Genomic DNA, 15,832 nt, shown 5'->3' with positions numbered 1-15,832 from the left:
TCTGGGGGAGAGCGGCTGCTTGGGGCACGCGCTGATTTTTTTCGTGTGCTGCTTCTCCCCGCGTGCTGCCTTTCTGCGTAACAGTGAAAACACCTTCTGTTAGCGAAAGCAGGGTACTAATGTAGGTCTTTCGTAGCAGTGAGGTTTCGTAAAGTGAAAGTTCAAAAAGTGGGGGACACCTGTATTGTACAGTTCTAGTCGCCCGAATATAGGAAGGATGTTGAGGCTTTGGAGATGGTACAAAAAAGGCTTACCAGGATGCTGCCTGATTTAGAGTGCTACCACGAGAGGCTGGATAAACTTGGATTATTTTCTCTGGAGGATCGGAGGCTGAGGGGAGTTCTGATAGAGCTTTACAAGATTATGAGCGGCACAGAGTGCTTTTGTTTCCCGGGGTTGAAATGTCTAATACCAGAGGGCGTGCATTGAAGGGGTGTGAGGGCTGTTTTTTTACTCAGCACTGTGGATGCCTGAAATGGACGGCCTGGTATGGTGGTAGAGGCAAATACATTAGAGGCTTTTCAGAGATGATTCGATAGGCACATGGTTATAAGGAAGATGGAGGAATATGGACATTGTGTAGATAGTGTTTGGTGTTAGGTGTTTTTGATTTTCCTTTTAACTTGTTTGGCACAACATGTGGACTGAATAGCCTGTTTCTGTGCTGTACTCTTCTATGTTCTAAATGCTGGAGTTGTGGGATTTGGATAGTAGAAGTCTTTAATATACCCAGTTGGAAGTTGAAATCTGTTTAGGTTTGCATTGAACTTTATTATAACAGTGTAAGAGACCAGCAATGGTACCTGATATAATAATCACTTGAGTTTTTTGTTATGTCAGATTTCTAGCTTGTGTAGTATTTTGCTTTTGAATCCTTACTATAAATAAAGCTCAAAAAGACAGTTAAATTTGTAAAAGTGACGAGAATAATGTGTGAAGTCAACAGAAAATTTAATATTTAATATTCTTACATTTAGCTGGTGGATGCAGTATCGTAAAAAATAAAGTTGTGAATTAAACAACCGATGTGCACTTGATCATGTGGATAATCTAGTATTTTTGAAGCAATGAAATTGGGTAATAATGTCCATTGCATATGGGTATTTATCAGCTTACATTTGGAATTGCGGAGTATTTATTTGCGGTTAACTTAGACAAAGTAAGATCATTTTGAAGTCGGCTATCATGTCTTTTTAGGTGAGTGTTATTAAAATGAATGCTCCAGGACATTTGATGTATGATTAACATGATATCGTTATGATTCATTGATAATTCATCTGGAATGACAGCTTTGTTTAGATGAAAGCTGAGGAAGGGGTTCTGAGTTTGCTTTGCTCCTATTAGATGAGTCATCAACTGCAATTAATGCAGAAAGCGATATTTGGTTATGCTTTGTATCTCCACCACATGGGATATTGCTTTCAGGAACAGTTTTAAACTGCCATGATCTTTCAACTACTCATTTGCCAGCATCTTATTTATGACGTGCTAAAATGGAAAACAAAATTTGTTTTTGTTTCATCTCGGCTACTATATTTATTGCTTATTGCAGGTCACTCATAGAGTGAACAGAGCTATCATGTACTGTATTTTTTCTCTGAAGTATCTTAAATCTGATTACAGTTTTCTTTTCATTCAATTTTACTTTGTGTATTACATGGTATAACACTTCAGTAGGTGCTGAGGGGAGTATTTGTTTGGAGGTACAAAATTTGCTGAAAGCTGTGTTTTCTCTTCAGATTTCAAATATAGCTTGCAGTCATGTTACCCACCACCTCCCATAAAACAGTAGAGGGAGAAGGAAAGACAGTTGATGTGACTGCGGGAAATGTCAATTTAGTAATAAGAAAGAGATCATACCTGATGGCACTTATGTGATTGCCATTTTAGATAGAACAATTGTATTAAACTTATTTTTCCATTAATTTGGTATTCAGTTTAAACTTTCAGATTGCACAGAATGTATTGCCACACATTCTGGGTCAACACAGAACAAGAACAAAAAAAGAACAACTGCGAAAGAAGCCCTTCCTCCCAGACTGTTAGACTCTCAGACATGATGAAAATTGTGGTACATCTCTCTAGTTTCACAAAATTTAGATCCGAAATTTAGTTTACTCTAGCAGAAACTCATCCATTGTTTGTTTTGTAACTTCAAAGGACACAGCTGCACTCTTAGTATTATGTTAATTCATTTTTTTAATGATTTACATACATCTTTCTAAGATATTGAGTCCTTATTGTGTACAATGGTATTGATGTTTCAAGGGTTGTTATTTTGATGTATTTATCAGTTAGGTGTGCCATACCTTGTCAGTGGAACATGGAAGAGGAGGCATACTTAAGTCATCCAGCTGCTGGGTGCTAATTAGACTGTTTGTTCTGATGGACAGGCCAAATCTTTCACATGCCTGACAGAAGACTCAAAACAGATGCTGTACTCTGAGCTCCCTCAATAAATGAGATTACCAGCTGGATAAACAAAAATGTAGGGTTGAGGATGTTCTTGAAACATCCTTGAAAGATGAAGCATCCTGTCATCTCCGATCTGTGCTCAAAATGGGGTTGGATCATTTCATATCAAATTAGGAACCTTAGACTGGACTTCTCTGTGATGCATTACCTAAAAGGCAGAGAGAATGTATCACTGTCAGCTTGATCAAGCACCAGAGCTGCTCTACTTTCTGATAGTCTGCAGCTCCTATATGGGCTTCATCGGGGCTCTGGAGTAAACATAAGCAGTCCTCGAGGACAACTTTAAAAAGAAAACTACCAGTTAGTTGGGATTATATACTCTGGAACTACTATGTTAATATGCTCTAAATTGTTAGTAGGGCACAAGTATTCCTCCTCATCCAGTCTTCTGAGCCACACACACAGAGTAACATCAAATCTCATTGATTTTGGTTACTGGCCTAATCCCTCTGTCCATTAACGTTTCCATGCATGTCCAAAATTATGTAAATAAGATTTTAAAAAGAGAAGCATACTAATAAAAACTGGTAGAAATGCATATTCAGTGCAAGATAGAAAAAAAGAGGAATGAGTGAAAATGAAATAACATGATATCTCAATGCACTTGACAAGCAGGTCTCTTGGAATTGCCAATAAATTGCCAATTTACACATCATTGTCTGTAAAAGGATGAAGTGAATGCCCAGCTGGGATGTTGTTTTACCCATCTAGTGAGTCGTTTTTGGTGAAGTGAGTTGAATTTTGACAAAACTCCAGCTGTTTAAGCATCTAAATAGCAAATGGGATTATGTAGATGTGCACCACCATTGGCATAGATAAACTGGGCCAAAGGGCCTGCTTCTGTGCTGTACAATTCTGATTCTGTGCGTTTTAAATTCACAATTGGAGAAAACATTTGTGCAAAGGAGTATTGCACTGAAAGTTTTAGCCTGGCTCAGGAGAAAAGGTAATGGCCACATGATGGATGATTTGCGAAGGACACCTCACCCACTGGCAGAAGATTTGTGACCTCAGTCACAACATTATCAGATTTGGTTTGATTGTGGCATTCACCATATACACGTTTGCTGAGGACACCACTGTTGTGGGCTGTATCAAAGGAGGTGATGAATCAGCATACAGGAGGGAGATTGAAAACCTGGCTATGTGCTGTAATAACAACAACCTCTCACTCAATGTCAATAAGACCAAAGAACTGATTGTAGACTTAAGGAGAGAGAAACCAGAGGTCCATGAGCCAGTAATCAGAGGTAGAGAGGATCATTAACTTTAAATTCCTTGGTGTCATTATCTCAGAAGACCTGTCCTGGACCCATCATATAAATATTGTGAAGAAGGCATGACAGTACCTCTACTTCCTCGGGAATCTGCGGAGGTTCGGCATGTCATTGAAAACCTTGACAAACTTCTATAGATGTGTTGTGAAAGATGTGCTGACTGGCCTGCTATGAGAAGACCGATGCCCGTCAGTGGAAAATCGTACAAAAGGTAGTGGATTTGGCCCAGTACATCATGGTAAAACCCTCCCAACCATTGAGCACATCTACATGAAATGTTGCCATAGAAAAGCAACATCCATCATCAAAGATCCTCCCCACAAAGGCCATGCTCTTTTCTTGCTGCTGCCATCAGGTAGAACGTACATGTGCCTTCAAGATTCAAGAACAGTTACTACCACTCAACTATCAGGCTCTTGAATTAAAGGGGATAGCTACACTCATTTGAGAAGTCTGTTATATTGTTATTTCATGCTCGTTATTTATTGCTATTTATTTATATCTGCACTTGCAGTTTAGTTTACTGTTCCTGATGTTATAGTTTAGTTACTGTTCTATAGATTTGCTAAGTATGCCTGCAGAAGAAGAATCTCAGAGTTGTATGTGGTGACATATACGTACTGTGATAAAAAATTTTACTTTGAACATTTGGTATTTTAATAACTGGACGCTTTTTAACATAGGACACACAGTATTATTTATTTCTAAAACAATTGTTTCAAGGAGCCCTGTGCTAGGGATTAGACATGATTGACCTGGAGAATGCCTTCTACATAAAGTTTCTGGATTTAATGCTTATTGCAAACTTATTTGGATATAAATATAAAAAGTTAATCAGCTTTGCACACTTAATAGCCAGTGGTCTGTTAACTAATTCTGCTTATTGATTTCTGGTGCTGCTTGGGTTAGTTGTGACTCAGTGCTGGGTGATGTGGATTATGCAGGTTAGCCAGACTGGGATCAATATTCGATAAACTTTATTTTGTCTCAGACTGTGTGCAATGAACTACCAAAGCTTCCAATTATTGTAACATTATAAGAGTAATGAAGCCTTTCTAATGGAACTAGTTGGACGTGCACCTATTTTAGCTGGAAACATTAATGTAAATTTTGTTCTACACCTGAGGTAAGTTGGCTGTTCTGTAGGAGGATGGAGAAGGCTGACTCATACACAGCAGAGATGATGGGTTTTTATGTGCAATTTCTCTGGCTGAATCTGCACAAATTGATGTTTTCAGATGATGATCCGTTTATCATTGTCAAAGTGCAGCAGACTTTTTGATTTTTTTACAACCTCACATCATTTTGTACCTTTAATTATATCAAAGTTGTTATTTTGTCCCCATACTCACTCGAATTTCACTTGGTTGGAAATGCAACAGTAACAGATGTATATAGAATCAGAATTTTGAATTTACATAGTGTATGTTTGTCTTAGTTTTTCCTTTAATTTCCCTTTTAACTCTAATTGACTTTTTTTAAAATTTTAAAACAGCTGTGCAAACTGCGTTTTTGCAGCCGTAACCACTAATTGTTGTCATTAACAGCTGGTAAATTGGATCATTTGTAGTAGTTAAGGGTAGAGGCTTGAACCTTGTCTTGGCATAATAGCTATGAATCCTATCATTACACTTTGCATGCAATGGATAAAATTGCAATGTAATGGTAATGCATAACCTTCATTTGATCTGGCATTGTGAGTTGCACATGTAAACTTGGCTGTGAGAAGAATTGATTGAGCAGAGAGGTGTCATTCTGAGAGGGGAGACATAAAACTTTATGGAGTTTGCCGTGTCACTTTTTTCCAAGTTCTCTGACTTGAGAATCAGCAAGAAACTCCCCCACCAAAAAGAGGAAGAGAGCACGCTATTTGCTGAGTACAGAGCCCCTGATAGCTGATCCATTGTTCCCGATATTCCATATTTTTCCGCAATGCTTCAGTTGGTGTCACCGGCATAGAATTGGCTCGTCCCCAGGGCTGCAAAGCCTTGGAACCTCTGAAGGCGCATTCATCTTGTAGGCCGTGTTCTTGGGATATTGAAAAATGACCAGTCGGTGAGCCCTGAGAACAGGAACCAACATCCTAAAGAACTGGAGCTTTGAGTGCAGCTGTAGGTCAGGGTCTTCGACAGAACCTCACCCACCTTGAGAAGGAAAAAGAGAGAAACATTAAAGGTAGAAATTAAGCTGTTTCCGTAGATGAGCTCGAATAAGTTGCTGTCTATGCCATCGTAGCTCCCCCCTTTGCATTATAGGCTGGTCCTAAAGTTCTAAACAGCTGATTTTTCCTAATCCCTGGTTAGTCTGGAAATTCAGCTGATCTGTTTAATTTTGTTCTCGGTCATGTGCACCTTTCTCAAACTATATTCTAGTCTCTTGATCATGGTTTCATCAATTCATGAAGACTACATCATAAATACTTAAAATGTCCTAAGCAAATAATACCTTATTTGAGATGTAGATGTGTACCTATAGTTTTCAAGTGTGTGTTATCCAGCAGAATAGCTGTTATTGGAAGACACATTTTGAAAAAGTCCTCCTTTCAGCCATCTGGATATTGCTTTGGGACTATTTGCTGCTTGTGCTTGGAAGTGAATAAGTGTTTTACCTTTCCTCTTTTTTCCTGTTTGATTTCTTTCAGAAACTCTCAAGGAAAATTTACAGCTGTATCCAACCCATAAATAGACTTTACAATAAATTTGAGAATCCATTGCCACAATGGCTCTGTTTTTTGCTCAGCTTCAGTACTCTGCAAAAGTCTTGGGCATATATATATATATAGTCTTTAAGATCTTTATAGAATACTGTATTTGTCAGCGTGGAATGGAGAGCATGTTTGCAAATCTGGTAGGAGCAAAGAATTTTAAGAATGGCAAGGGTGGGGTGCTGCAGGAGCAGTGTGGGACAGGTTGCCGAGAAGGAGTGCCGGGGCGGGTGGGGGGAGTAGTGTAGGTGCAGACACCAGTCAAGTTCATTTGGTTCCAAATAATTGGTTTATTTGTCATAACAGAATGTCTTTCTAGTGTTTCCCACTCCCTCCCTTCTCACCCTTTTCTCAACCATGATTCAGCTCTCCCTGCCCTCTTCCTACTCTCTGTCCACAATAGAGGCCCATATGAGAATCGGCTTTATCATTACTCACATATATCATGATTTTTTTTTTTAGTTGCAGCAATACAGTGCAATACATAAAATTATTACAGTACTGTGCAAAAATCTTAGGCACCCTAGTGTGTGCGCGCGCTCTCTCTCTCTCTCTCTCTCTCTCTCTCTCTCTCTCTCTCTCTATACACACACGCACACACACACGCGCGCGCGCGCGCGCACACACACACACACACGAATATGTGCCTTAGGCTTTGACACAGTACTGTATCTTTGACCTACATGCGTTGCATGCTCTTTCTGGTTAATTTTTGTACTCTGTCATGGCTCTTTCATAAATATTCCACTGAACTGTGATAAATTAAATATCAGTGTTTGCTCCCCTCTAGTGTTTTGAAACATTGTAAATGCTAATGTCAAGCATGTGGCAAGAATTGTGATTTACTGTTCATATTGTTTAAAATCTTCTAGGGGACCAGGTTAGCCACCGTGGCGCTCTTACTGGTGGCTATTATGATACCCGAAAATCAAGGCTGGAACTTCAAAAGGATGCACGGAAAGCAGAGGAGGAATTAACCGAACTGGAAGCAAAACTGAATGAAAATCTCCGTAGAAATATTGAAAATATCCTTCAGAAATGCCTTTTAATAATATAAAAGATATGTTAGTGATTCAAATTTCTTGTATTGTTTTGCACACTGTGGTTCAATGAGAAAAATATGGAAAGAAAATTCAGTGTAATGTTCAGAGTTATGAGTAACTGCAAAAAGTTTCTTTGGACTTGGAGGTGGTGAGGGGTGGGGAGTAGGGATTATATTCTACAAAACTGAAATTGGCATGGTGCCTCCTATTATATTGTTTCTGATTTTGTGGTATTGTTCAGTACATACATTCATCCAGTATTGCTAACAGCAGTGGAGTGCTTGTGTACATACATCTATTGATGCTTCTGGACACATCTTCAGTGATGTTCCTGGAATCATCGGGTGTTTCGGGTCTTTCAACATCATACAACCTCCTCCAGGTGACTCAGCCGGGGCTGATCAGACCCCAGTTTGTGTCAGGTGGCTAGCTACTTATGACTCCATGGCTCCCCTCTTTTGAGCCACAGCCATCTTGAGGCCCTCTCTGCTGCATCGGTGGTACGCAGTTGGCTCTCCTCTTCCTCTCTCCCTCGATACCCAAAGTGCTGAAGGCTCTAACTAAAGAACGGGCTACGAATACCCTACAACCAACCTCCACTGGGAGACACCTTGCTCTCCATCCAGCCGGCTGACAGTTGCTGACCAGTCCTGCGTACTTGGAGAGCTTCTTTTTAAAGGCCTCTTCCAAGCTATCTTCCCATGGGACTGTCAGTTCCAGCAGCACCACTTGCTTAGTAGACTCAGACACTAGGACAATGTCTGGTTGCAGGGTGGTGGCTGCGATATGGTTGGGGAACTTCAGCTGCCCTTCAAGGTCCACCAACAGCTGCCAGTCCCTTGCAGAGGTCAGGATGCCTGCAGATGTTCTTGTATTGTTTTGCACACTGTGGTTCAATGAGAAAAATATGGAAAGAAAATTCAGTGTAATGTTCAGAGTTATGAGTAACTGCAAAAAGTTTCTTTGGACTTGGAGGTGGTGAGGGGTGGGGAGTAGGGATTATATTCTACAAAACTGAAATTGGCATGGTGCCTCCTATTATATTGTTTCTGATTTTGTGGTATTGTTCAGTACATACATTCATCCAGTATTGCTAACAGCAGTGGAGTGCCAATAGTATACTATATAAATTAAATTCAGATTTTTTTTAATGTAACAAATTAGTGAAATTTGCAGCATGTTCTCAGCATCTTCATTTTCTCTTTTTTCAACATGCATCTGCACAAATTCTTGCATCTGGCAATTCCAAGATATTAATTTGTCATATCATAGAAGATAGAATAGTACAGCACATTACAGGCCCTTTGGCCCACAATGTTGTGCCGACCCTCAAGCCCTGTCTCCCATATAACCCCCCACCTTAAATTCCTCCATATACCTGTCTAGTAGTCTCTTAAACTTCACTAGTGTATCTGCCTCCACCACTGACTCAGGCAGTGCATTCCATGCACCAACCACTCTCTGAGTAAAAAACCTTCCTCTAATATCCCCTTTGAACTTCCCACCCCTTACCTTAAAGCCATGTCCTCTTGTATTGAGCAGTGGTGCCCTGGGGAAGAGGCGCTGGCTGTCCACTCTATCTATTCCTCTTAATATCTTGTACATCTCTATCATGCCTCCTCTCATCCTCCTTCTCTCCAAAGAGTAAAGCCCTAGCTCCCTTAATCTCTGATCATGATCCACACTCTCTAAACCAGGCAGCATCCTGGTAAATCTCCTCTGTACTCTTTCCAATGCTTCCACATCCTTCTTATAGTGAGGCAACCAGAACTGGCACAGTACTCCCAAGTGTGGCCTAACCAGAGTTTATCTTTTAGTTTTCTCAAACATACTCATGTTTTACCTTGTGAAATTAAGTTTGTTTCACAAAGGAAATGATGTTTGAGAGAATTGCTTTCAATGTTTTGTAAAATAACTTGTGTCGCGATGTAGAAAGTTGAGTAGAAATATCTGTTTAACAAATGAGCACTGTCTTAATTCGATTAGCAAATGATCCAAGTAAGTCTTCACTGATTTTCCTCATTACAAGGTAACCTTTCTGGAGGAATGATGTGTAAAGGAAACAAAAGAGAATAGAACTCACTTTAGTTTCAGTGACACTTCAGCATTGGTTTTCTTAGAAATAAATTGTATGAAAAGTGTTGTTTTAATCAGTTTGTTAAAAATTGGACTCCCCTGATAGCAGTGAGTCAGTGTGACATATCATTAAGCTGTTGGTAATAATGAGTGCACAGCTGGTGACAAGACTCTTTAGATCTGCATGATTCATCCTCAATTAATGTCATCAACATAGGACAAACAGAATGCACTTATGACACAATACTCTTTAAAGCACAATGCAACTTCTGAAAATAACAGGAATTGACTTTGCGCATATTTGAGCTAATGAGATATATAGTTCACAGAAAATGCTTCTTTAACTCAAGCATGTAAATATGTGATTTTCTGTTTATAGCTTAGTTACGTGTACAGGGTATACTAATAATGGGACACATTGGGACCAGTACACTTGGCCCAATTAAGCAGCTGTCCAAGTTGCCAAAGTTTCATGGAAATAGTTAAAAAGAAACTGTGTAATAAATTACATATCTAAATGAAATAGTACCAATTACAACATTACCAATAGTCTACAGTAGTATAAAACTGTGTATGAGTTCCTAATAGTTACTGTCAGAGGAAAAAAGTGTACGCAACGAACAAAGTCACTGAGGGCACCTAGTGCAGATAAAGGACTGCCTTCATACAATGCTCTGAGTGACTGCATCCTCCAAATCTTCCTTTTCATTATAACATTCAAGATGATTGTCAATAGATTCCTTCAAATTCTTTGTAGTTCCTAACTTGCTGAGGTAATGAAATCATTTCATTTTCACTCCAGGCCATATCTGGTATCTCCAAGTCCAAATGCTTGGAACACTAGTGAGCAAGACAGTTCTGAATTGTATTAATGTTTATTTCTCGCCAACTATCAGTGACAAAAACCATGTTTTTTGAACACAAACACACAACTGGCATGTTTAAATAGTGTTCGCTTTAAGCACAGAATAGTGTGTAACAGGCTTGACTGACACTGGCCAGAACTTGTTCAGCAGGTCTCCTGCTCCAGTTAGGCAGCACAGTATCCCAAATAAATGAAGGGAATCCAGCAATTTTCTTCAATTTGTTTTTGTTCTTTAGAAGTTGTTCCAAATAAGTGGCCGCCCTGATTAACTAATGGCCCAGTTAACCAGAATCACTGTATTTTGAGTCAGGTTTGAAGTTGCATTTTTAGTTTTCAGCCCTGAACAGATACCTGCTTGCAGGTTTATTATTTTGTTGAGATACTTTGCCATGATGTATTAAGCTCTTTGCAGTTGGATATAATGTGCTAATTTCAACAAGTGCAGGTAATTATCCCCAACATCTTGGTAAGATTTGTCCTTCAGTCATGATCCTAAAGGCAGGTTTATTGTTTTGACAGCACATACGTGGTTCCTACATTATCACAGCACATTCTTGACTATAAAATGCTTTGAGAACTAGTTGATATAAGTGTTAGATAAAATGCATCTCCCTTTCTCTTAATGAGATTCTTAGGCCCGATAAGAAAATAAATAGCAACACACACAAAATGCTGGAGGAACTCAGCAGGCCAGGCAACATCCATGGAAAAGAGACCCTTCGGCAGGACGTTTCGGCCTGAAATGTTGACTGTACTCTTCCATAGATGCTGCCTGGCCTGCTGAGTTTCTCCAGCATTTTGTGTGTGTTACTTGAGTTTCCAGTATCTGCAGATTTTCTTTTGTTTAAGAAAAATGGATTTGATCTTGGGATGCAAACAACAGGAATTCTGCAGATGCTGGAGATGCTGCCTGGCCTGCTGCGTTCACCAGCAACTTTTATGATCTTGGGATGGTCACAGCTAATACTTTCGGGGAAAAAATGAAATAGTTTGAATTTTAAAGCTGGAGTCAAAGTCTATGTCCATCATGCTGGTGGTGCTGCTCTGCTTTATAAATTCTTAAAGTTCTGATGCTTTACTTCTGCCATTTACCCGTGTTTGACTCTGGGTCATGCCTCCGTATAGCTATCTGTTGGTTGAACTTGTTGTAAGTAATTTTATTGCCAAAAAATGAGATAGATTTCCTCTTGCACTAATATGCTGAAACATTTCAGAGATTCAGATGTGAGAGCATTAAAGGGAAAAGAAAGTCAAAATAAATTTTAGAGGTTTTGGAGTCAGAATTTGTTGAATGGACATTTGCTTCTTTGTATTTTTCTGAATTTTAAAATTACATTATTTTGTGGCCATCCATTGACTTGGTTTATATGCTGCAAGGTGAATTGTAAAATGAACCATTATTTCCTTGTTCATTTGAATTAATGATTTCAATTAATTATCCAAACATTGAATAAGTTTGTTCACTGGTTAAAGTTATTGCTTGCTTATATTACTTAAGGTGCTTTCACTACGTTATTGTGAATATGCCATTCCTTAGCACAACATACAGATTAATAACGAGATTGATCAGTTGATGAATCAAATGCAGCAGATCGAAACACAACAGAGAAAGTTTAAGGCATCACGAGACAGCATTCTTTCAGAGATGAAGATGTTGAAAGAGAAGAGGCAACAATCTGAAAAAACATTCATGCCTAAGGTACCAATTAACTGAAAAAATATTTGAGCACTTTTCTGACATGGGGTTATTCAGTATATTCAGGCTATACTCATAGTGATCCCACCAGCCCCCATCATTCTTTCCTGTAACCATTTTTTTCCAATTCTCATCACTTTCCCTACCCCCTGGATAGTTTACTGCAATCCAATATACTCGATGCAATTTACAGTGATCATTTAATTTAAGTAGTAGCATGCCCTTGGGATGTGGAGGAAACTGGAGCATATGGGGAGAGTCCACATGATCATGAGACAATGGATACTCCACTCAGGCACACCAGAAGTCATTAGAACTGTGGTAGGCAGCTCCACTAGTTGGACTTTTCATTTCCCTATTCTTGAAGAATATGGTAATGCGAATAATAATTTCATTAGTGGTGAACAAGATAGTAGTTTCTATGATAAAAAATTATATGTTTAGTGACTGGATGGGATTTTACTCAGTTTTCACCAGTTTTTAATAAAAGTTCATTTTTCCCCATCTTATTTGTAGCAACGAAGTCTGCAGAGTCTAGAAGCAAGTTTACATGCTATGGAATCGACACGAGAGTCCTTGAAAGCTGAACTTGGCACAGATCTGCTCTCTCAGCTTAGCCTGGAAGATCAAAAGCGAGTTGATGCACTCAATGATGAAATCCGACAGCTCCAACAGGTACAGTGTTTGGTGATGCAAAAAGTTATGAAGTTTCCTCATTTAAGAGTTTGAAATTTTCTGCCTTTAATTTTTGTTACACAGTTCAGTAGAAGCTTTGTAGTTAAACAAAAAAAATTGAAATGTAATTAGAAAGAAATGATTGCTCTCTGAACCCATCTATAGAAGCAATCTTAAAGAACCATTAAACAGGTTAATTCACTTAATTAGAGATATGCCCATGGTGTGACAATGCCCAGGGCATCAATGAGTGAACATTTACACATCACTGGTTTGTATAAAAACAAATGGCACAATTTAAAAAAAAAATCCCTTAGCAAACTCATCTTTTGAGGGTTTAGTTATTGCTACGTACCCCGTAACAGGTTTAAAGAGCCAGCAGAAATGGAACACAGCCGGAGTCTGGTGTTGCTGTTAACATAAGCTATTTTATTAGTAACTACCAAGCTTAGGGGGTAAATGGATACAGTCTTACGATCAACTCACACAAAATGCTGGTGGAACGCAGCAGGTCAGGCAGCATCTATAGGAAGAGGTACAGTCAACGTTTCGGGCCAAGACCCTTTGTCAGGACCAACTGAAAGAAGAGATAGTAAGAGATTTGGGAGGAGGAGGGGAGATCCGAAATGATATGAGAAGACAGGAGGGGGAGGGATGGAGCTAAGAGTTGGAAGTTGATTGGCAGAAGGGATACAAGGCTGGAGAAAGGAGAGGATCATGGGACGGGAGGAGAGGAGCACCAGAAGAAGATGGAGGGCAGGCAAGGAGTTATAGTGAAAGGGAGAAAGAAAGGGAAAAAAATAATTTAAGAAGGGTAGGAGGGGCATTAACGGAAGTTAGAGAAGGCAGTGTTCATGCCATCAGGTTGGAGGCTACCCAGACGGAATATAAGGTGTTCCTCCAACCTGAGTGTGGCTTCATCTTGACAGTGGAGGAGGCCGTGGATAAACATATCAGAATGAGAATGGGACGTGGAATTAAAATGTGTGGCCACTGGGAGATCCTGCTTTCTCTGGTGTTCAGTGAAACGGTCTCCCAGTCTGCGTCAGGTCTCGCCAATATATAGAAGGCCGCACCGGGAGCACCGGACGCAGTATATCACACCAAGACATACAGTCTTACGATAGTAGGTAAATATTGAGTTGAGTAGTGTGTGTGTGTGTGTGTGTGAGAGAGAGAGAGAGAGAGATCTCAATCACCTCGGTCACCATGGCGACCCACGAGTTGCTCGTTGCTCTCTCTCTGTAAGAACTCACAAGCAGGCAGCGTACTTTTATAAGTGTAAACATACTTTAGAGTTCGTATCAACACGATCCCAAGGCAGGCTTTGTCCCTCTCTCTCTCTCTCTCTCTCTCTGTAACAGCTCAGTGTCCAAAAGTCAGTCTCATTCTCCCGACATTTTAAAGTGACAGTCCACAGAAAATATGAACCCTAGGGGTACATAGCATTATTAGCTTGCATTTATACACTAGTGACTATTATATTGGGTACCTCCTGTACCTAAAGTGGCCACTGAGGGTATGTTTGTGGTCTTCTGCTTTTGTAGCCCATCTACTTCAAGGTTTGACGTGTTGTGCATTCAGAGATGCTCTCTATACACCACTGTTTTATTTGAGTTACTGTCGCCTTCTTATCAGCTTGAACCAGTCTGGCTGTTCTTCTCTGACCTCTCTGAAAAGACATTTTCACCCACAGAACTGCCACTCACTATACTTTTTTGTTTGTCATGCCACTCTGTTTACTCCAGAGGAATGTTTTGCATGAAAGCCCCAGGTGATCAACAGTTTCTGAGATACTCAAACCATCTGATCTAGTACCAACAATTATTCCATGGTTAAAGTCACTTAGATCAGATTCCTTCCTTATTCTGTTGTTTGATCTGAATAGCTGAACCTCTTGACCATGTCTGCATGCTTTTATGCATTGAGTTGTTGTTACATGATTGGCTGATTAGATAATTACATTAATGGACAGGTGTACCTAATAAAGTGGCCACTGAGTGTAGAACACATTATGTAATCTGTGTTCCAAAGATGTTTCTGAATGTTAGGGATTTATATAAGGAAACTTTGGAGCTAATTCAGCAAACTCTGCTGCCCAAAACAGCAAAATAGTAATTATATTGGGCACTGCATTAGACTATCAGTTAGATTTTCCTTTTATTGTTTGAACTGGAAATTGAAATATAGTTTTTACATTCCATCTGAGAGCTTGTCAAATGAGTTGCAGTGATTGCTAATTAAATTAATGGTTTAGGTTAAAGTTTTGAAAAGTCATGATAGAATTAGTCAAATTACAAATGCACCAAGTTATTTATATCATCGGGGATTAGGTTGAGATATGATATGAAAAGTGACTCTAATCTTTTCTCAAGGTACTTATCATTTGTAAATAACTTAAAACACTGAGCTGTAAGCAGGTGAAAAAACGGACAATATGTTAATATCCATATTAAGCCAGCTTCACTAACTGCAGTATAGAAATCACTTGATTGTAAACAGTCAGAATCAGATTTAATATCATTGGTGTTTGTTGTGAAATCTGTTGTTTAATAATAATAAAACTATAAATTAAAAGTAGTATATATAAAAATTAAATACATAGTGCAAAAAGAGCAAAACATCAGTGAGGTAATGTTCATGGGTTCATTGTCCATTCAGAAATCTGATGGCAGAGGCAAACTGAGTGGTGCTCCATGCTCCTGTACTATCACCTTGATGGTAGCAATGAAATGGGAGTATGTCCTGGGTGACGAAGGGTGCCACATTTGGGGCGTTGCCTCTTGAAGATGTCCTCAATGCTGGGAAGGCTAGTGCCCATCACAGAGCTAGCTGAGTTTACAACTTTCTGCAGCCTTTTCCGATCCTCTGTAATGGCCCCTTCGTATCAGACTACAATGCAACCAGTTAGAATGCTTTCCATTGTACATCTCGTGAAATTTGTGAGGGTCTTTGACATATCAATTCTCCTCTAACTCCTCATGAAATATAGTTGCTGTTGAACCTTTTTTGTAATTCCAT

The 15,832-nt window shown here is 39.4% G+C and overlaps 1 protein-coding gene across 1 annotated transcript in view; it reads left to right on the top strand.

The window, feature by feature from the left end:
* Nucleotides 1-15,832, top strand: part of smc3 (structural maintenance of chromosomes 3) — a 122,443-nt gene that overhangs the window by 52,779 nt on the left and 53,832 nt on the right. Inside the window, exons 19-21 of the mRNA XM_072239840.1 lie at nt 7,329-7,482; nt 11,989-12,139; nt 12,653-12,811. Coding sequence (XP_072095941.1) covers nt 7,329-7,482; nt 11,989-12,139; nt 12,653-12,811 — 464 coding nt within the window. The remainder of the gene's footprint in view (nt 1-7,328; nt 7,483-11,988; nt 12,140-12,652; nt 12,812-15,832) is intronic.

Source organism: Mobula birostris, chromosome 21, assembly GCF_030028105.1.
Source record: "Mobula birostris isolate sMobBir1 chromosome 21, sMobBir1.hap1, whole genome shotgun sequence".
NCBI lineage: Eukaryota > Metazoa > Chordata > Chondrichthyes > Myliobatiformes > Myliobatidae > Mobula > Mobula birostris.
This window is presented reverse-complemented; position numbering and strand designations above follow the sequence as displayed.